Source organism: Chionomys nivalis, chromosome 9 (genome assembly GCF_950005125.1).
Source record: "Chionomys nivalis chromosome 9, mChiNiv1.1, whole genome shotgun sequence".
Classification (NCBI taxonomy): Eukaryota; Metazoa; Chordata; class Mammalia; order Rodentia; family Cricetidae; genus Chionomys; species Chionomys nivalis.
The window spans coordinates 55,505,112-55,526,173 of record NC_080094.1 but is presented as its reverse complement, the minus strand read 5'-3'; the positions used below and the strand labels follow the sequence as shown (position 1 = coordinate 55,526,173).

The following is a 21,062-nucleotide window of genomic DNA, read 5'->3' as shown; positions in this document are numbered from 1 at the left end:
CAAAAGCTACAGAGAAACCCTATCTCAAAAAAACAAAACAAAACAATAGTATTACAGAAATAACACTATGGAAATATATATATGTATACCTATATATGTATATATATATATTTCCTTAATATCATATATATGTAGGTATACAAGGCTTCTTTATATAGTAGCTATTCTAGAACTTGCTCTTTAGCCAGGCTAGCTTTGTACTCAGAGATCCATCTGCTGTCTCCCAAGGGCTTCATGAATAAAAAATTTTTTCAGAATGCAACAAAGGACAAAGGACATAGTTCATTGGCTGAGTGCTTGCCTAGCATGTGTGACACCTTGGGTTCAACCTCCCAGCACTCTCTCTAAAAAAGAAAAGAGTTCAAAAAAACAGTATTCTATCTCGAGCTTGGCTGGGTTGGGAAGGAGAAGGACTTTTAGGAAGGAAGCAGGAATCACTGTGTGAGGATGCAGGATAAAGGCAGCACTGAGGACAGGACTCAGCTAGAGAGTGGTTTCGTGGGTGCCAGGAAGGCTCAGGCAGGGCTACAGTAGTCGCAGCGAGCGGCCGACCCCATCTTTTACCTACAGATTTCCTCTCGTTCTCCTGGGCTCGCCAGCTCACAGAAGGGAGAAGCTGGGTGACAGTCCAGGTGCCCTGTGCAGATCACAGAGCGTTCCAGAGGATCAAGCTGTCTCCAAGGCACGGCTCCAGAATGACAAGGATCTCTGGTGACCAAAGGCCTCAGAGGACTTTAAACTTCTTTTCTTTTTGAGGCAAGAGTCTTACTATTTAGCCCTGGCTGGCCAGGATCTTGCTCTGTAGACCAGGCTAGCCTAGAACTCACAGAGATCCACTGGCCTCTACCTCCCAAGTGCTGGGATTAAAGGAGTGTACCACCACATCCACTGAACTTTAAACTTTAAGGCAGAAAAGATTTTAGGTGTTTTGACATAGGGTCTCATGAATCTCAGATTGGCAACAAATTCAAGCACACATCTCAAAAATGACCTTGAACTTCTGATACTCCTGCTTAAAAAAAATCATGTATATTAATTGTGTGTGCAAGCGAGCATGTATCTGTACCAAGTGTAAACACCTGTAGAGGCCAGAGGCATCAGATCCTTTGAAGCAAGAGTTACAGGCAGCTGTGGGTGCCAGGAACCAAGCTTGTTAAGCTCTCTGCTAGAGACCTGGGGTTCTCTTGAAGAACAGAAAGTGCTCTGAGCCACTAGCCCTTTACTAACTTTTTTATTGTTATCAGTGGTAGTGTAAGAACCAAAGTTAGCCTATAAGTGCCACTTGCCCAAGGACTGATAACTTTCTGGAACGCAGAGGGTGTGGTTCTTGGGAAATAACAAGCCACGTGCCTTCACTCCCCTGGACAAGTTTGTTTGCACTGGATGCGTTTGGTTAGCTATGGGCAGGTTAGCTATGGGCAGCTTGGTTAGCTGTAGGCAGGGGGTACCTGGGAAGGAAAGACATCAGGATGTATGCTTGCCCCTGAGTGGACCTGATGGGAAATATGGTAGGTCTGTGGTTTTGCCTTTCTAAGCCTCTGCAAAACATGACTCATAGCCATTTCCTGGGAACCCCGGAATGGATCTGGTCAGAGTCCATCATCTGGCCAGTATTTAATTAAAGCTTGCTTCAAATTTGGCTCAAAATTGTAAAACTGGTTTTTCTCTCATGATTCTCAGGTTTAAAAGTGGTAGTTGATTTTGTTTTTGAAACAGGGCCCAGAACAATGAAACAAATAGCATCCAGCAGGCACACAACAAGTATCTGTTGCATGAAGGGGGCAAACATTCATTTACTTTCAACCAAAACAATTAGAAAGCCTCCATTAGTTCGGGTCCAAAGATGAATAGAAAGATGGGTGCTCTCCTGCCCCCCCGCCCCTAGGCCTCACCACTGTCTCACAACCTCCCATCCTGCCTGCTAACACCTCTCAAGAAAACCAAGTCTGAGCCAGATACGGTGTCCCCCACCTTTAATCTCAGCACATGAGAGGCAGAGGCAGGCAGATCTCTGTGAGTTCATGGCTAGCTTGGTCTACAAGGTGAGTTCCAGGACAGCGAAGGCTACACAGTGAGACCCTGTCTCAAAAACCAAAACAAAATAAGCAAAAAAAAAAAGTCTTGTAAAGATAACTTACTGAGGGAGACTACCAGGATAACCACAGTGGGGACCAAACATTATTCCCCACAGCCCACATCACGGGGGTGGGGGTGGAAGGAATAAGAACAACACTTAGCCCCTCCTGAAGCTCCATGACGGGTCCCACAGATCACAGCAGCCCAGCAGAGGTGGCACAAGCTGGAGCTCGGCCACCATCAGGGTGCTTTGCCCCAGGCACCCAACAGGGCCTCTGACAATCTTCCTGTCTCCAGTTTCACCTCTTGAGGGGAAGCAACTCCTGACTCAGCCAGAAAAGCAAGGGGTAAGGGATCTAATAAATAGAAACAGCCATCATTAACTTAAAAGAAAGGCGCCCTACAAAGAACAGATCGTTATTTTTTTAAAGGCGGCTGTCCTTTCTTGTAGTAAAACGTGGAGCCAGGTAAGTAAGAGGTACAAGTAATTAGATCCAGTTCTCAAAAGCCAGGCCAACAGGGTAGCACTCAGACAAGGACACACAGGGAGGCAGTGACAACAGACACAGAATGAACAAACCATCCGGTGAAGCAGCTAGAAATCCATTACCAGCTCCTGTTCCTGCAGGGGAACAGTCTGTGATCACAGCCTAGGCACACATTCTCCCAAGCTAGGAGAGGCTCACATCTTGTTCCCTGGCCTCTATGGCAGTCGGATGAGCGGCCCTCAGTCCATCTTCTTTGGTGGCACCACCCTTTCCTCTCTCACTTCTAAACATCCCTTCCTTTGGCCCTCTCAACACCCCAAATTCCAGGTGACCATCTGGAACCCAAATGAGCCCCCCTTTTCTCCCTCAGATGCCACCCTCTCTACAGCCTCATCTCTTTCTTCCTCCCTTTTCTAAGCACCTCACTCTCAAGCTTGGATCCCAAAACCTTTCCCACCGTCTTGCCTCAGGCTGTTGATTTCCAGCCACCAGGTCCACGAGGTATCCTGGTCTGGCTGCTCCCACTCCCCATTGCCCGCTGTCACCCTAAACCCCTACAGATCTGGGCCCCCCGACCAAGAGTCATTCTGCCTCTCTCTCTGAGCTTGGGCCTTCCCACAGCAAATTCACCATATCCTTCCTTCATAAACATAAACACACACACACACACACTCTACTACTTGAGAACAGCAAGAGTAAAGGACTGTACAAATGGAAATGATTTGAAAGCTGCCTCCGCTGAAATGGAAACTGGTGTCTAACATTTCCTGGGCCTCCCAGTTCAGTTCACACCTGCTGGGCTCACCAGTGTCAGGTGCCTTTACCACGTGGAGTTGTCTCTGTTGCTCGTACAGCGCTGGGGACCTCTGGGACCCACAGACGAGCCTGGTTACCCTAATTGCTCCTGGAGTACAGAGAGTAGAACATTCAGGTTTGGGCAGGGGTTCTGCATTTATTAGTTGCCTTATGCCAGGTAAATCAATTAACCCCTTTGAGACTTGGTTTTCTCATCTATAAATTGGAGTTACTAGTCCTTGCCTGCCTCCCGGCCTGGTTCTGAAGACATCAAATGAACTAGGCATGGGAAAGCTCTCTGCTACCGCATAAACGTGAGGACCACTGTGGACGCTAATGAGCAGGTTCAGAAAAAGAGTCATTGCTTCTTAGCAGGCAGCTGAGCAATTTCAAAGCTCCAGAACTGAGTCAAACAAAGAGGCCCATGGGACCTGGAAGCTGGGTACTAGTACCCCCCACCACGCCTGGACCTTGATGAGAAGAACCGGTGTCTTCCGGTAAACAGTTCTCAGGACCTAGTCTAGAAGGGCTCTCTGCAGACACACCCCAAATCCACAAATGACCCCAGATACCCAAAGAATCCAATTTAGGTAAAGGACCACCACATTTTCAGGTTCATCTCCTGCTGCATCCTCAACAAACACTAGGCAAAGTCCCCATCCCTTGTCCTACACAGAACCTCACAAATCTCCATAACTCCAGTTTCAGAGACTCCAAAGCTCTCTTCTGGACGCTCAGACAGGAGGCATGCACGTGATGAACATGTAAACATGCAGGCAAAAAACTCATACACATAACATAAAAATAAATCTAAAAAAAACCTACTAACAAAATTGGTTGGTGGCACATGCTAGCACACACCAGACACCCCAGCACTTGAAAGTATTCCACAGAAGGATGCTAGCACACACCAGATACCCCAGCACTTGAGACTGTGCAACAGGAGGGTCAGGAGTTCAAAGCCAGGCTCAGACATAAGGGTAGCCTAGGCTACATGAGACTCTGTCACCATAAAATAACTAAAAATCAAAATGTGGTTTGAAGAACTTTGCTTTATCTAGTGATACCTGTGAAGATCAAATAAGCTACATAGCCTTCAAAGGGTTTCAAATGAAGGGCCAAGTTGCTGAAAACAGAAGGAAAAACTCACAGGGACTGGAAAGACTACGGCACTGAGTCCTAGCCTGGGCTGACACCTTGCACTGGGTAGTCTTGGACATGTTTCAGAGCCTCTGTAGATCAATGACATCATAAATAACCGGGAGAACCCTTCTGGTTCTGTTGGTTGGTGGGACTGTTTATCCCACTTTAGGGTGTTCTACCTGTGTTTATGTCTGAGTACCAGGTGTGCCTGGTGCCCGTGGAGGGGAGAGGAGGGCACCGGATCCCCTGGAACTGAAGTTATGAATGACTGTGAGCCAGCACCATGAGTGTGGGAAACCAAACCCAGGTTCTATACAAAAAAAGGAAGCGGCCTTAACCACTGAGCCATCTCTCGAGTCCCCAACTATGTTGATAATCTTTTCCCCTAAGGTTTTAGACAAAAACACCTTCTCAAGGAAGTCTTCCTTATCCTGTCACCCATGTCTGTCTTTTCATTCCTACAGAATTTCCCTTGGATAGCTCTACTGAGCCTCCTTCCACCTCAAAGTCCATGAGTACACAGTCTGAGCTGGCAGAAACCAGAAACGACGTTTTACTCAGCTTTCACCTCCCACATGCCCCCTGGGACCTTGCCTGTGGTGATAAACTCCTCCGTCAACTTGATTTGCATGATGCTCAATTTTGTTTCACTGACCCTACCTCCCTTCTATCCTGACCTCTGCCTCCATTGAGATCCTCTGGAGGACAGCTCAGAGAAGCTGGTGCTCTCCTTCTACTACAGAGTTCTAGGATCAAACTGGGCTATCAGGCTTGGCAGCAAGCACCATTACCTGCTGAACTGTCTTGCAGAGACAGGGTTTCTCTGTGGTTTTGGAGCCTGTCCTGGAACTAGCTCTTGTAGACCAGGCTGGTCTCGAACTCACAGAGATCCGCCTGCCTCTGCTTCCTGAGTGCTGGGATTAAAGGCGTGCGCCACCACCACCTGGCTTATTTAGGCTTTCTGAGACACGATCTTGATGGTTGGCCCTGGTTGGCCTGGAACTGTGTATACCAGGACAGCCCCAAACTTGCGGGCAATTTTCCTGTCTGTGCCTTCCAGGTGCTGAGATTACAGATGTGCACCTCACAGATAAGTATTTAACTTTAAAACATACAATGAATGAGGCGTGGTGGTGCCAACCACAGTCCCAGTATTTGGGAAGGAGAAATAGGAGGATCAGGCATTGAGACAAGCCTAGCTTACAAGAAACCCTGTTTCCAGAAACAAACTGCAGCACTTACAATGAGAATGCAAACAGCAAGAACCACCTGGTAGCATGCCAGTGCCGAACTCGTGCTGGATACAGATCCTGACCCACAGCAATGCAGTCCGGAGCGGCTGTCGTCACTTCCACTGGGCAGACGGGGAAGTCACGGCACAGAGAGGTTAAATATTTGTCCACAGTTACCAATGAGGCAAGTCATGAACCATGCTCAGGCAGTCTGACTCCAAAGTCCTTTCCTTTCCACTGCAAGTGACACATTTACAATTCATAGCAATGCAGGGTGTTCCACATTGCTGTCCACCCACCTTTAAACCATGGTAGCTATGACAGGCAGTAATTCTTGACCTCACTGTAGATAAATTAGAAGAACTCTTACTTTATACATGGCATGTGTCTATAGGCGATCATCTAATTAGAAAATGTAAGCTTGGGGCCAGAGATGGCTCGGCAGTTAAGAGCACTTATTGATGTTACAGAAGACCTGAGCTCAGTTTCTAGAACCCTCATCAGGTGGCTCACAACCACCTGTAATCTAGCTCCAGGGGATCTCTGGCCTTCAAGGGCACCTGAATCCCTGTGTGCTTGCCCAACAACGGACACAAACACATGATTTAAAAAAAAAAAAAAAAAAAACTTGAAAAAGAAAATGTGAACTTCTAGGAAAATCGCATTCGCTTCTGAATTTCAAAATGATGATCCAGAAGCAAGAAACAGAGGCTAGAAGCAAAACAGAAGTGGTCACTCACCAGGGACAACATCAGTTCACGCTTCTATCAGCACCAGGCACAGCCTGACATCCAGCAAGCACTTAATAAAAACGTCTCCAGGCCATGAGACAACTCAGAGAAGAGTCGCACTTAGCACGCACAGGCCCTGGGTTTGCTCCCGGCACCAGAAGTAATGTTTACAGGAAATGTTTCTATCCTCCTCACACAAGTGTGTTTCTATAAACACACAGGAAGGGAGGAAAAGAAAGTTTGACTTGGTGAAGAAGGTTCAGGTGGGCACCTGGTATGCTGCACTCAAATGTCAGGGATGCAAGCAGAGAGATGGGTGACCTTATACCTACTTGGTGGGAATGTAAGTCACTACAATCTTTCTGCAAGGCAGTCTGCACTATGAATCATAATATTGTAAACACATTAACTTTTGCTCTACTAGCTCCACTGTGCCTGAAAACAACACTGTATGCTCATTCGCCGTTTACTGAACATCTGTCAAAAGCTAGGCATTGTTCGAGGACCTAGAAACTGCAGCAAACAAAACAGGAAGTCTCTGCCAGGATTTTCACACCCTGATAGGAGGGGCCGAAAGTGAGCAAATGACATTAACATGGCTGCAGCTGTGAGGTCTCGCACCTAGAGAGGCAAGGCTCCTTGAAGGTGAGGGACAACTAACTGAAATAGCTCACCGGGGAAAGCCTCTCTCCCACCTGCCAATTAGATGGCCACCAAGACCAGAGAATGTTCTAGCAGAAGTATTGGGTGTAAAAGTCCCCAAAACAGGTCTGTTAAGGTGAGTTTAAAACCAAACCAAGACGGGTGGTAGTGGCGCATGCCTTTAATCCCAGCACTCGAGAGAAAGAGGCAGGAGGATCCTTGTTGAGTTCGAGGCCAGCCTGGTCTACAAGAGCTAGTTCCAGGACAGGCTCTAAAACCACAGGAAAACCCTGTCTCGGAAAACAAAACAAAACAAACAAATAAATAAAAATAGGCTGCTCTTGCAGAGAACCTAATTCTGATTCCCAGCACCCGAAGGTACTCATGCCCATCTATAACTCCAATTCTAGGTGACTGGACACCCTCTTCTGACTTCCCCATGTGCATGCATGTGGCGGACAGACACACATACAGGCAAAATGCCCATACACATGAAATTTTAAAAAAAAAGTCAGGTGGTGGTAGGATTAAAGTGAGTTTGAGGCCAGCCTGGTCCACAGAGGGAGTTTCAGGACAGCTAAGGCTACACAGAGAAAACCTGTCTCCTCAGCCCTGGACCCCGAAAAAAAGTCCAACAATCCTCATCGGTGGCCCATTCATTGTTACCCAAAACATAGAAAATAGAAGTAACACATTCTGGCAATGAGGAGGAGGTTACAGCACGCCTGCTGTGGACGGTCAAACCGCAGGTCCTAGGAGACTCCACATACAATCAACATATGGCCCAGTGCCTCTGGACTGGGTCTATAGCCAAAAGACTTTTTTTTTAATTATTATTCTGGTTTTTGGTAGTGCTGGAGATCAAACTCCAGGGTTTGCAGCACAGGGAGTTCTCTACTACTGAGCTACACCCCCACAGAATGAAGAGCTCAGACAGATCTATCTGTGCAGCCGCGTCCACAGCAGCCCACAGAATGCAGAGCTCAGACAGATCTGACTGTGCAGCCGAGTCCACAGCAGCCCACGGAATGCAGAGCTCAGACAGATCTGTCTGTGCAGCCGTGTCCACAGCAGCTTTACACACTGTGCTGGGAAGGCAAAACAATCCGAACAGTCATCAACAGATTAACAAATACAAACGCATGCGATGGAATTCCGCCTTAGAAAGGAAGGAAATTCTGACACAAGCCACAACACGGTCAACTCCTGCAAACACTGTACTGAATGAAATAAGCCACGTACAAGAGGACAAGTATTATCAGCCGCACAGAATCATAGCCACAGAGGAAAGGAGAACGGCAGCTAACAGCAGCTAGGATTTCACGGCTTAGGGGAAGAGGAAATGGGAGTTTATATATTTGCTACAAGGTTTTATTTGGGATGCTGGAGAGGTTCTGCAGACGGAATGGTAGCAACAGTGGTATAGCAATGTGAACGTTCTCCATACTACTGAAAATCCTATTCTTTTTTTAAAAAAATATTTATTTATTTATTTATTTATTTATTTATTTATTTATTATGTATACAATAGTCTATCTGTGTGTATGCCTGCAGGCCAGAAGAGGGCACCAGACCTCATTACAGATGGCTGTGAGCCACCATGTGGTTGCTGGGAATTGAACTCAGGACCTTTGGAAGAGCAGGCAATTCTCTTAACCTCTGAGCCATCTCTCCAGCCCCTGAAAATCCTATTCAAAAAGGAACAAAATGCCCAATTTTATGTTATGTTACATATGTTTACCACAATTTAAAACATAAAAAGAAGTGAGGCACACACCTGGAATCCCAGCACCTGGATGGTGAAAGGAAGACCAGGAGTTCAAGAACAGCCTTGGCTCCGTGAGAGCCTGATAAAACACCAGACTAAGGCAAGTTACAGAAGCAAGAGTTTATTGGGTTTACTGGGCTCCAGAGGGATAAGAGTCCGTCACCATCACGGGTGGAAGCATGGCAGCAGGCAGGCATGGTGACTGGAACGACAAACTGCGAGCTCACAGTCTGAGTTCTTGAAAGAGAACACTTTAGAAATGACTCAACTTGGGGGCTGGAGAGATGGCTCAGAGGTTAAGAGCATTGCTTGCTCTTCCAAAGGTCCTGAGTTCAATTCCCAGCAACCACATAGTGGCTTACAACCATCTGTAATGGGGACTGGTGCCCTCTTCTGGCCTGCAGGCATACACACAGACAGAATATTGTATACATAATAAATAAATAAATATTTAAAAAAAAAAAAAAAAAGAAATGACTCAACTTTTGTGAGTTTCTGTTCTTGTCTTGCTTTGTTTTGAGGCAAGATTTCTCTGTGTAGTCCTGGCTTGTAGACAGAAGCTTCTGTCCTGCCCGGTCCTGCAGCCATTCAGCCATTCAGTCTCAAATAAATATACAGAGGCTTAGATTAATTATAAACTGTTTGGCCTATTAGCTCAGGCTTATTATTAACTAGCTTTTTGTTTGTTTGTTTCTTAAAACAGGGTTTCTCTGTAGCTTTGGAGCCAAGTCCTGGAACTAGCTCTTGTAGACCAGGCTGGCCTCGAACTCACAAAGATCTGCTTGTCTCTGCCCCCACCTCCCCACCCCCCCGCCCGTGCTGGGATTAAAGCCATACGCCACCACCGCCTGGCATAACTAGCTCTTACAACTTAAATTCACCTATAATCCTTGTCTATGGTTAGCCACGTGGCTTGGTACCTTTTCTCAGTAAAACATTCTCATCTTGCTTCCTCCGCATCTGGCTGATGACTGACTCTCTTGTGGGGACCCACAGATGTGAGTACCGTTCTACCTTGACTAAAGGTCAAAGAGTTTGAGCTTATCTTACTCTTTCAAAGTTGTTGACAACAAGTGTGGCTACAAACAAGATATCCTGATCTAGGGTGTGGTTACTTGGTGTTCTGGACATTAAGATGGCCCATAGAGGTAGCTCTGCTCCACCCTGACCAAAGGTCAGAGAATTCAAGCCTGTTCCTGCTCCTTCATTTTAAAATGGGAGGTTTGACATAGGGAGTGGCTGCTTACAGGATACTTGGTCTAGGGTGCACACCCTGCATATCCTGCCCCAAACATCAAATGCTTTACTCAGGAAATAATGATTAGATGTCTCAAGTATTGAAGCAAGTAACTGTTCTGGTTGTCCTTCAAGTCATGTTAAAGTCTTCTTCCCCCTCTGGATTGGGGTATATAAACATATGGAAAATAAATGCTGGCTGATTCAGGGTTCAGTACTCACTGAATTTCCCTCCCAATGATGTTCTATGTTTCTCTCATTTCTCTCATATCTCTGTTCCTTTTGCTTACTAATTCTAATCCTGACGCAACATGCAAATTTTGTCAAGGCTAGACCCTGACACTCTCTGCCTTTCCTCTTTCCAGAATTCTCTTAGTCTGGTCACCCCACCTATACTTCCTGACTACTGGCCAATCAGTTTTATTAAACTAATAAGAATGACAAATCTAGCTGGGCGGTGATGGTGCACGCCTTTAATCCCAGCACTTGGGAGGCAGAGGCAGGCGGATGTCTGTGAGTTCAAGGCCAGCCTGGTCTACAAGAGCTAGTTCCAGGACAGGTTCCAAAGCTACAGAGAAACCCTGTCTCAGGAAAAAAAGAAAAAAAAAAAAGAGTGAAAAATCTTTACAGTGTATAAGAGCATTATCCCACAGCACTGGCTATCCTAGAACTTGCTCTATAGAGCAGTAGGCCAGGCTGGCCTTGAACTCAGAGATCTGCCTGCCTCAGCTTCTTGAGTGTTAGGACTTAAGGGGTGTGCCACCACAGCCCAGCTGATGACTAGAGTATTTTAACTCCCAAAGCCTGCCTCCACTGACATACTTCCTCCAACAGGGCCACATCAAACAGCGCCATAAACTGAGGAACAAGTGTTCAGACGCTCACGACTTTAAGGGACACCTCATTCAAGACACCGCAATTACCACGTGGCAATCCTGTATTTAATATTTAGCATCTTGAGAAATCTCCATACCATTTAACAATACCCATACCACAAGCAACACAAACAGTTCCAATTTCTCTACATCCTTAAATTCATCCGTGTAGTTACTTTGGCCTTGGAGTCTTATTTCTCTATAACAACTATCCTCGCTGATAGGAAGCAGTGGCTCAGCCTAATTCGCTATTTGTGTTTTTGAGACATGTAAACCAGACATGTAAATTCACAGAGATATGTTGTGGAACAATCTTTGTACATTGTAAATATGTATCATCTCATTGGTTAAAAAAGAGCTGATTGGTCTATAGCTGGGCAGGAAGAGACTGGACGGAAAAGCCAGACTAGAAGGACACTGAGAAGAAGGGCGGAGTCTCAGAAATTGCCAATCAGACACAGAGGAAGCAGGGGTATTATGAAATGAGGTAGCAAGTCATGAGTCACGTGGTAGAACTTAATAAGAAATATGGGTTAAGTCGTAAGAGCTAATTAGTAATAAGCCCGAGCTATTGACTGAGCATTTATAATTACTGTTGAATCTCCGTGTTGGTTATTTGGGAACTGATGGGCAGGAAAGAAAAGTCTACCTACAGAAATCCACCTGTCTCAGTCTCTCAAGTGCTAGGATTAAAGACCTACACCACCATACCCAACTGGTCTCACTTAATCTGGAGCTGATTTGGCTAGACTGGCTCCTAGGATCCTATCTCTGCCCCTCCCAGCACTTGGATTACAGGTATGCACTTGCACACTTGGGTTTTATATACGTGCTAGGGACTGAGCTCAGGTCCTCGCTTTACCAATGAAGCCTGTGTGTATCTGAGTGCAGATATGCACACAGAGCTGTGGATACCCAAGGAGGCCAAGGGCATCTGGTCCCCCTGGAGCTGAAGTCACAATGGCACCAAATTCAGGTCCTCTGCATTCTTAACTACTGAACCACCTCTCTGCCTCACTTTGACCTAAAATAAAATTTAAGTTGAGTTGACTGGGATGCTTTGTTGTTTTGTTTCCTTGTTTGTTACAATACAATACTTTCAACATGTAAAAACCATCCTGAGTACATACTCACTAACAAAAACAGTCATTGGGGGGGCCGAAGAATGGCACAGAAGGTAAAAGAATATATTGCTCTTCCAGGGGACCCACGTTCAGTTCCCAGCACCCACATCAGGCAACTTATAACTTATTCTAGATCTCACTCACATGTTCACACACATACACAAATTAAAAGTAATAAAATAGGGGCTGGAGAGATGGCTTAGCAGTTAAGAGCCCTTGTTGCTCTTGCTGAGCTTGAAGTTAGCCTTGAACTCCTGATTCTCCTCTCTCCAGCTCCTAGGCATTACAGGCTCGCACCACCATGTCCAGCCCGGTGGGCATTACTTTTATCCGATGAACTCCCCTGCCTATACTGTTAGGATTACCATTCAATCCAGGAGTAAGCAACAGAAACCTTAAGTACATCTTGATCTGTCTCACTCCGGGCACCTTGATCATCACTTAAAACAAGTGGAGCGCCGGGCGGTGGTGGCTCATGCCTTAAATCCCAGCACCCGAGAGGCAGAGGCAGGCGGATCTCTGTGAGTTCGAGGCCAGCCTGGTCTAGGACAGGATCTAAAACTACAGTGAGCCTGGCAGTGGTGGTGCACACCTTTAATCCCAGCACTCGGGCGGCAGAGGCAGGCGGATCTCTGTGAGTTCGAGGCCAGCCTGGTCTACAAGAGCTAGTTCCAGGACAGGAACCAAAAGCTACAGAGAAACCCTGTCTCGAAAAACAAAACAAATAAATAAAAAGCGAAAAAGAAAACAGCTCTCTGGGTCCTAGATCTCAACGCCAAATCCAGAGCAGGAGGGACTAAGGAGGGAGCGAAGAGTCTAGAGAACTGTCTTTTCTTCCCTCCCAGGCTCCACCTGAAGTTGAAACAGCTAGTTTAGAAACTGAAACACCTCCATACACACTGTGCAACTGCTGTTGCGCAGGCGCCAAAAAGCAGTCCGGTCTCTCATTCGAACCGGCCTCCACACACATTGGCGGCTTCAGGACAGCGCAGTCACACAGTTCTCAGTCAGTCCTCAGTGCCTCCCTTCCTCCCTTCCGAACGAGGTCCTTACGCCTTTCAGGAAATGCCCAGCTCCCCAACTCCCCACTTTGTAGGCATTAGGCCGGTACTCGCTCCCAGGCCGGGATATGGCGGAGCCTAGAGAGCCGGGGCCTGGCGCGGGCCGGGCGCAAGGACCGAAGAGCCGCCATGCCTCTCAGGTTCTCACCTCTTTGTCTGCCGCCTTCTCCTCAATGCCAAGCAGCGCGTACAAATCCATCTGTAAGAGCTCTTTAGTCACCGCCATGGTTCTAGGCCTGTCCGAATTGATACTACAATTCCCAGGAGTCTGAGCGCGCGCAGGGAGGGGTACAGCTTGGAGCCGGCCAACGGCGCTAAGCCCCCTGGGAATCGGCGCGATCCAGTTTAAGTTTGACTGACTGTGGAGGAGCGCGCCGCGGAGAATGAACTACGACTCCCAGCATCCCACACTCCGCGGCCGCCCGCGCCGGAGTGAGCCGAAAGTCAGAATTCCCCGCCCTGGACGGCCGCTGCATGGCGCAGGTGGGCGTGTAGGCAGGGCTGCAGAGGCTGAGGGTCTGAGCGGCCTGCCCTGCGGTGGTGATCTGCCCTCCGGATCTGCGGCGCCGAGAGACGTCATGGAGAGCAGGTGCTACGGCTGTGCTGTCAAGTTCACCCTCTTCAAGAAGGAGGCGAGTGTTCTCCTGGAGAGCTGGAGGGCCAAGGGAGGACGCGGGGCAAAGGGAAGAGCACTGGACTTGCAGGCCCAAGACCCAGTTTGACGGTTTCTTTCTAGTGGCGTGGTTTTGACGAAGTAACTCAGTTAACATTTCTGTAAGGTGGGGCGAACGCCCACTCGTTTTCGGGGTTAAGATGATGATCTGGCTCTGCGGGTAAACGCACTTGCCGCTAAGCCTGATGACCTCGGTTCGAACCCCAAGGAGGAGAGAACTCCCGCAAGTTATTCTCTGATCTCCACACACGTGCCGTGTCATGCACATGTTAACACACACACACACACACACTCTCTCTCTCTCTCTCACAACGAAAGAATGTAATTAAAATAAAATTCCAAAGGAGGTTTGGTGAGGCGCTGGAGCTGAAAGTACCCTATAAATTATAATGTGTCAGTTTCCAAAAGCCACACTTTTTTCCCCTTCTTTACTGCCTCCTGCTTCTCCCTGTCCTCCTTTTCTCCATCTCTGTCTTTAATGTCCTATGACCGCTGTGGGTCACACCATGCCCATTACTCTCTGTTCTGAAACCTGTGCTTTGGCAGCCTGCCCTTCTCCAGGTTAGATTTCAATGCTTCCTCTTCCCCCCAGGGTACAATGGAAAGGCCTTGTTCTCAGCACAGACTTACGAGGTTCTCCGTGTAAGCTTCCGGGGAGATAGTGGGAAATAAATGGGGTGAATTCATGGCATGCAGGACTGGGGCACTTCGGGAGCGTGAATTTTGGAGTCAGGGTTCAAATTTCAGCTGCCCTGCCTTATGCATGGGAAGACCTCCACTGAACAAGTCATGTGATTTCTCTGTCCTCTGTTAAAATAGAGATGCTAATGGTGGGTGTCAGGACCAAATACGATAATGTCTATAAATTATAACGGTTAGGTCCACACTGTGTGCCTGGCACACACTAAGTACTTAGTAAATGAAGCTATTGTTCCCACCCTATCCTGAGCCAACCCGCTCACCATCTTGCCAGAGTAGAGAAAGCATGGCATCTGCTCTCTGGTTCTCTTTTGTTGACTAGTCAGTGCCCTGACTCACGGGGCTTTGTGTGTCCTTGTTCTTCACCCCGTGATAAGAATATCGAAAGTGGTAGAAAGCATGTGAGCCTTGCCTGAAATTTTATCTGCTTTGAACAAGAGTCTGGGAACCAAGGGGCTGCTCTACCCTGTCTCTCTCTGGACCCAGGGATCCCATTTCTCTCCCTCCCTCCCTCCAACATCTGGTCACAACTTCAGTTTCTTTCTGTGAGTGCTTAGAGAGTCCCAGAGAAGAGCTTCAGGCGCGGGTGAGAGATGGATCCTCCTGCTTCTTGTTTCTTCCAGTACGGCTGTAAGAACTGTGGCCGGGCCTTCTGTAATGGTTGTCTCAGCTTCAGTGCTCTGGTACCTCGGGCTGGCAACACTCAACAGAAAGTCTGCAAGCAATGCCACACGGTCCTGACCAGGTGAGACATGGGCATGGGCAACAGTTCAGACAGACATGACAGTAAGCATCTGAGCAGGCCTTGTGGCCACAGTCTGTCTAGGAAGTATTTGGGATAGAAGTCATTGATGTGAGGTGATGGGCTTTTCTCACACCAAATTCCCTCTCTAGAGGACCTTCTGACAATACCTCCAAGTGGTCGCCACCTCAGAACTACAAGAAGTAAGTACTGAGAAGAGGACAAGTGGGGACGGCAAAGGACAAGGACACCAGTAGCAGGGCTCTTCTTCCGGTCTCCAGATCAGATGGGTGCAGGATAAAGAGAATGCCCAACTCCAGGCTCCTGGTTTCCCTCTTAGATTGAAATGAAAGCTGCTCATTGATCTGTTCTCAGAAAAGGCATTTGGGAGCTCTTTCCCGGTCGGGAGTACCCTACACTTGATCAGCTAGGGTGGGCGGCAGTAGCACATGAACAGAGGCATGGAAGACTGCCTCTGGAGGCCCCGATTGGTTTGGATGGGTGCCTTCAGTTTTCCCCTTTGCCTTAAGAGTGTCTGCCTCATATCCTGCCAGGCGTGTGGCAGCCCTGGAAGCCAAGAAAAAGCCCAGTACTTTCCAGAGCCAGGGCCTGACTCAACAAGACCAAGCCATCGCTGATCGCCTAGCACGGCTCCGTCAGGAAAATAAGCCCAGTGAGTTTAAGAGAACAGGGGACCTAAAAGGCATGGTGCAAGGGCTTGGGACTGTGCTGCCTCTGGCCCTTACAGATCTTCTGCTTGCCAATTGCAGAGTCAGTACCGTCACAAGCAGAGATAGAGGCACGGCTGGCTGCACTGAAGGATGAAGTCCAGGGTTCCATCCCTTCCACACAGGAGATGGAGAATCGGCTTGCAGCCTTACAGGGCAGAGCGCCACCTTCTCACGTGAGACCGGTGAGTGTTATGGCTTGGGAGAGAAGGGTTTCCTAGGGCAAGCACCCAAAGAAGCCCAGATACATGTATGGTCATGTGCTTTGCAGGAGTTAGCAAAGCCTCCCACCCCTACCTCCTGAGCCTTAGGCCTGCTCTCAAGCCAAAGAACAAGTGCCAAGCAGCAGGACTGAGTGCGGCAGCAAAGAGGATACTCAGTCCTGTGGGGAGCTGCCAGACCTACTCACCTGTGTGGACCTTGAATCCATCCCTTCCCATGGGCTTTGAAAACTCTTCAGCATCCACCCCTGACTCAGGCTTCTTCTGGACTTCTGGTGTGGCCTTCCCCATACCCCTATTCCCCACTGAGGTTCCCTCCTCTGCACAGGCACACCAGGCACCAGATACCAGGACCCAGGCTCAGCAGACACAGGATCTGCTCACACAGCTGGCAGCTGAGGTGGCTATTGATGACAACTGGGAACGAAGAGGCCCAGGTAACCTTCCACTTGGCTTCTCCAAAGTTATGCCCTGCCTCTTCTGCCTACCCTCTTGGGAGACGAATATGAGTTAGAAAATGGTCAACACTAAAGAACTTCTGTGTACTGAGTGCTTGCTCTAGGAGCCAGTGTAGGCCTCTAGAGTCCAATCTAGAGATAGGGAATTCCAATCCCACCACCCTAAATGAGTTCCTTCACCTATCTAAATCTCTCTACTCTGTAAACTCAAGCTATATGTGATAAAGACCTGTCTCGTACTAGAAGCCATGAGAAATAAATGGAGTAATACACTAAGTGCTTGGCACGCCTGGCTCATGGTGGGCACTTAGTGACTGTTGTCTGCAGTGAAGGCACTGGGGATGGGAGGAAGCCACATTCCAACCGTTGGTACCCACGTGAGCTTGCATAGACACCATGGACAGCGTGAGTGTAGGTCATGCTGTGGGGTGCTCCCGCACCGCAGGAGCCATGGGCAGTGGCACCTGGAGACTCTAGAGCAGCGTTCCCACTAGGGATGAGTTTTACCTTAGGGCATTTTTGGAATGTCTAAGACATTTCCGTTGTCACAGTCACAGGTACTCCTGCCATCTGGTAGGTGGGAGACAGGGATGCCCCTGGGCACCCGATTGTGCAGTTGTTAACTTCCCGCCCCCAAGAGGAAATTGTCCCCTTAAACGTATCAAAAGAACTAAGATTGGTAAACTGTTTTATAGACATAGTCTCAGTGGGTGCCCTCACTGATCTGACGGAGAACTGTTATCCTTATGTGTAATTGAAGAAGCAGACTTGGTAAGCTTAGGGACTTGGCACACAGCCCTTAACTGGCAGGGACGAGCCTTCTACATAAAGCTATTTTTGTTTTTGTTTGTTTCATTTTATGAGATAGGGCCTCATGTAGCCCTTGTGTGGCTGGCCTTAAACTTGCCGTGACCTTCCTGCTCCCACTTCCCAACCGCTGTCATTACAGGAGTGCACTGTCGCGGCCAGCTTGGCTTTAGAGCTCTTGCTCTTGACTAAAGGTGACCACATCAGGGCCACATCCCCTCTGATAAAATTTCTTCTTGCCCATTGTCTAAGACTGCTGCTTCTGTCAGGACCTCTTGCTGTTGCTCCCAGAGAATGCTAATTCCAGCCCTGAAAGACATAGACTAGCTAAACCGTAGCCTCCCGTATCCTGATCCTTTAGGGCAGTGAGTCTCAAGCCATAGGATAGCCACCTTCTATTAACTAGGGAGGTGGAGGCTGATGCATTTGAAAAAGACATGATTAAAATTACTAGTTTTGCCAGGCGTGATTAAAATTACTAGTTTTACAGGCACACACCTGTAATCCTAGGAATTGTGAGGCAGAGGCAAGAAGATCAAGAATTCTAGGCCACAGCACTCAGGAGGCAGAGGCAGGCCTGGTCTACAAGAGCTAGTTCCAGGACAGGAACCAAAAAAGCTACAGAGAAACCCTGTCTCGAAAAATCAAAAAAAAAAAAAAAAAAAAAAAAAAAATTCTAGGCCAGGGGCTCGGAGAGATGGCTCAGTGGTTAAGAGCATTGCCTGCTCTTCCAAAGGTCCTCAGTTCAATTCCCGGCAACCACATGGTGGCTCACAACCATCTGTAATGAGGTCTGGCCTGCAGACATACACACACAGAGACAGAATATTGTACACATAATAAATAAATAAATATATATATATATAAAAATTCTAGGCCAAACCGGGTGATGGTGGTGCACGCCTTTAATCCCAGCACTCGGGAGGCAGAGGCAGGTGGATGGATCTCTGTGAGTTCGAGGCCAGCCTGGTCTATAAGAGATAGTTCCAGGACAGGATCCAAAGCCACAGAGAAACTCTGTCTCGGAAAAAAAAATTTTATTTGGAAGAAATAGCAATTTTGTCTATACTATAAGCCTAGTACTGAGCAAAAAAAAAAAATGATAACATATGGTTAAAAATTAGTTGAGAAATGGGTCCAGTGGCTTCTGGAGTGAGATCTTGGAATTTTTCTGCCTTCCTAACTGTATTACCTCTTCCAGTGATCCCCCTCCAGAATGACCTCAACAAGGGAGGTACAAGGAAGGAGCACACAAATTCCCCAGGTCAGGCCAACTCATCCCTGGAGGAGGAGAAGAGCAGGCTGCTGACCGAGGCAGCAGTTGAGCTACGGGAGGAGAACACCAGGCAGGAACGGATCCTGGCTCTGGCCAAAAGATTGACTGTACTTCAGGGACAGGACCCCAGCAAAGGTAAAGGCTTGAGCCAGCCTCCTTATTCAGGCCCCCCAGCCAAGACCTACTGCTACCTCAGATTACACTTTCCCCACCAGTACTAAAGGGTACTCAGGGTCCCTGTGCCAGAGGATCTGTGTCCTGTCCAGAACCATGAGATAGAATGGGGCAGAGCAAGGAATGAGGGCTCTGAGGCAGCCATAACGAGGCCGTGGGACCTTCAATGCCTCCTTTACTGCCCTCCGCTCTCACGGCTGACGGCCCAGTCTTGCAGGGCTAGAGTAAGAGGCGCGGGAGCAGGAGCTTGATTCTCAGCTCCAAAACAGGTGCCCCCAGGGAGCCAACAATTCTAGAAGACAAGAGGGCAGCCATCTGGTGAAATATCTCACCTCCCTCTGTCCTCTGTTCCTGCCCCCTCACTCAAGTGAGCCTCCAGGACTATCGCCTACCAGACAGTGATGAGGAGGAGGATGAAGAGACAGCCATCCAGAGACTCCTGCAGCAGGTAGCCTTGTTACCCACCCATCACCCTTGCTCCGCCGCTGCCTCATTGTCGCCCCAGCTCTGCTCTCACTCCCTGGCCTCTAGCGCCACGAGTGGTTGTTCCACAGCTCCAATTTTAGTTGGGATCCATTTCCTACCTCAAGAAACCAGGAAGGTAGCCGGGCGCACGCCTTGAATCCCAGCACTTGGGAGGCAGAGGCAGGTGAATCTCTGTGAGTTCGAGACCAGCCTGGTCTACAAGAGCTAGTTCCAGGACAGGCTCCAAAACCACAGAGAAACCCTGTCTCGAAAAACCAAAAAAAAAAAAAAAAAAAAAACCAGGAAGGTATAGCAGGAGGTAAGGGGTGAAGCTGAGAAGTTAGGCTGCAGAACGCTGGGAGGGGAACCTGGGCCCAGAGCAGGAAGTAGTTCTCTTCCTCCCTGTTCACAGCTCACTGAAGAAGCTGCCCTGGATGAGGCAAGTGGCTTTAACATCCCTGTGGAACCAGCTCCCCGACCCCAGGCCCAACCCTGCAGGGCCAAGACTGAGGTGAGAAAAGCCCCACACAGGCATCCCCATGCTTGTCACACACAGCCTTGCACCTGGCTCACTGCTCCAGCTGTTCCTAACTCCCCCATTCCTCTCTTCGTGAAGCCCCAGGCTGAGGAGGAAGAGGAGGAGCTCCCCTGGTGCTGCATCTGCAATGAGGATGCCACCCTGCGCTGTGCTGGCTGCGATGGAGACCTCTACTGTGCCCGGTGCTTCCGGTAGGTGCAGGTAGAGTGTTCTGGGGGTAGACTGATCTTGGCTTAAGGGCTGCCAAGATCTCTGCCATTCATCCTTTGCTCCCCAGGGAGGGTCACGATAACTTTGATCTTAAAGAGCATCAGACTTCTGCATACCACCCCCGAACTCCTGGCCGAGAACACTAAGAAAACCCCGATGACCTCCTGAGGTGGCAGTGCCACGGGCAGCCAGCAGGCTGGGACGGCCACCTGGGCCTGGTCTCGGGCCAGCCAGTGGGATAGCAGATCCAACTCTACTGATGGCAAACACACTGTGTTTTGAGCTTCGCAGTCCCTGTAAGGAAGAAAGAGTCCATTGAAGAGAACGAGTCTTAGAGGAGCCAGAGGAAAGGAGAAGGGTCCTCAAGAGCCTGACCTGAAACCGAGAGGCAGATGGGGAAGACCACACTGAACCTAAGAATGAGCCCTGAAACCTGGTTCCAGGGCTCAGCCCTGGCCTGTAGTGAATCTAATAAATTATGTTATTGATTCAGTGGCCCCAGAATTTTTTTTCTGTACTGGGAATTGTATATAGGGCCTTGTACATGCTGGACAAAGACTCTACCACTGAGCTACATCCTTAGCTCTAGACTTTTTATTTGTGAGTTTGTTTCTGGCAGTAGGGGGATTGAACCTACACCTTATACATGCTACATGTGTGCTCTACCACTGACCTGTACCTCCAGGTGCCCAGCACCATCTACATCCAGAACCCTGCGGCCCCTGAGCCTGAGGCCTGTGAGAGGTGCTAAGAACACAGCAGGGTAGAAGCAGACTCCTGTGGAATTCACAAAAGGTTTCACTGTGCTGTAAGCTCCCAGCAAGGACAGTCCCACCATGAGTCCTGGTGGTCTTTGAATTCCCAACACCTGTTAGCTGAGGATGAGGATGATGGATGAAT

The 21,062-nt window shown here is 48.5% G+C and overlaps 2 protein-coding genes across 2 annotated transcripts in view; one reads left to right on the top strand and one right to left on the bottom strand.

The window, feature by feature from the left end:
* Dnajc17 (DnaJ heat shock protein family (Hsp40) member C17) overlaps nucleotides 1-13,447 on the bottom strand; it is a 35,165-nt gene extending 21,718 nt beyond the window's left edge. The window contains exon 1 of the mRNA XM_057780515.1: nucleotides 13,320-13,447. Coding sequence (XP_057636498.1) covers nucleotides 13,320-13,397 — 78 coding nt within the window. The 5' untranslated portion in view covers nucleotides 13,398-13,447. The remainder of the gene's footprint in view (nucleotides 1-13,319) is intronic.
* Nucleotides 13,448-13,644: 197 nt separating this feature from the next.
* On the top strand, nucleotides 13,645-20,647 carry Zfyve19 (zinc finger FYVE-type containing 19). The gene is made up of 11 exons (XM_057780513.1): nucleotides 13,645-13,803; nucleotides 15,167-15,288; nucleotides 15,438-15,488; nucleotides 15,840-15,958; nucleotides 16,056-16,198; nucleotides 16,563-16,671; nucleotides 18,701-18,910; nucleotides 19,318-19,397; nucleotides 19,827-19,925; nucleotides 20,031-20,143; nucleotides 20,230-20,647. The coding sequence occupies exons 1-11, from the start codon at nucleotides 13,750-13,752 to the stop codon at nucleotides 20,306-20,308; spliced, it is 1,179 nt and encodes a 392-aa protein (XP_057636496.1). The 5' UTR covers nucleotides 13,645-13,749; the 3' UTR covers nucleotides 20,309-20,647.
* The last annotated feature ends 415 nt before the right edge of the window (nucleotides 20,648-21,062 follow it).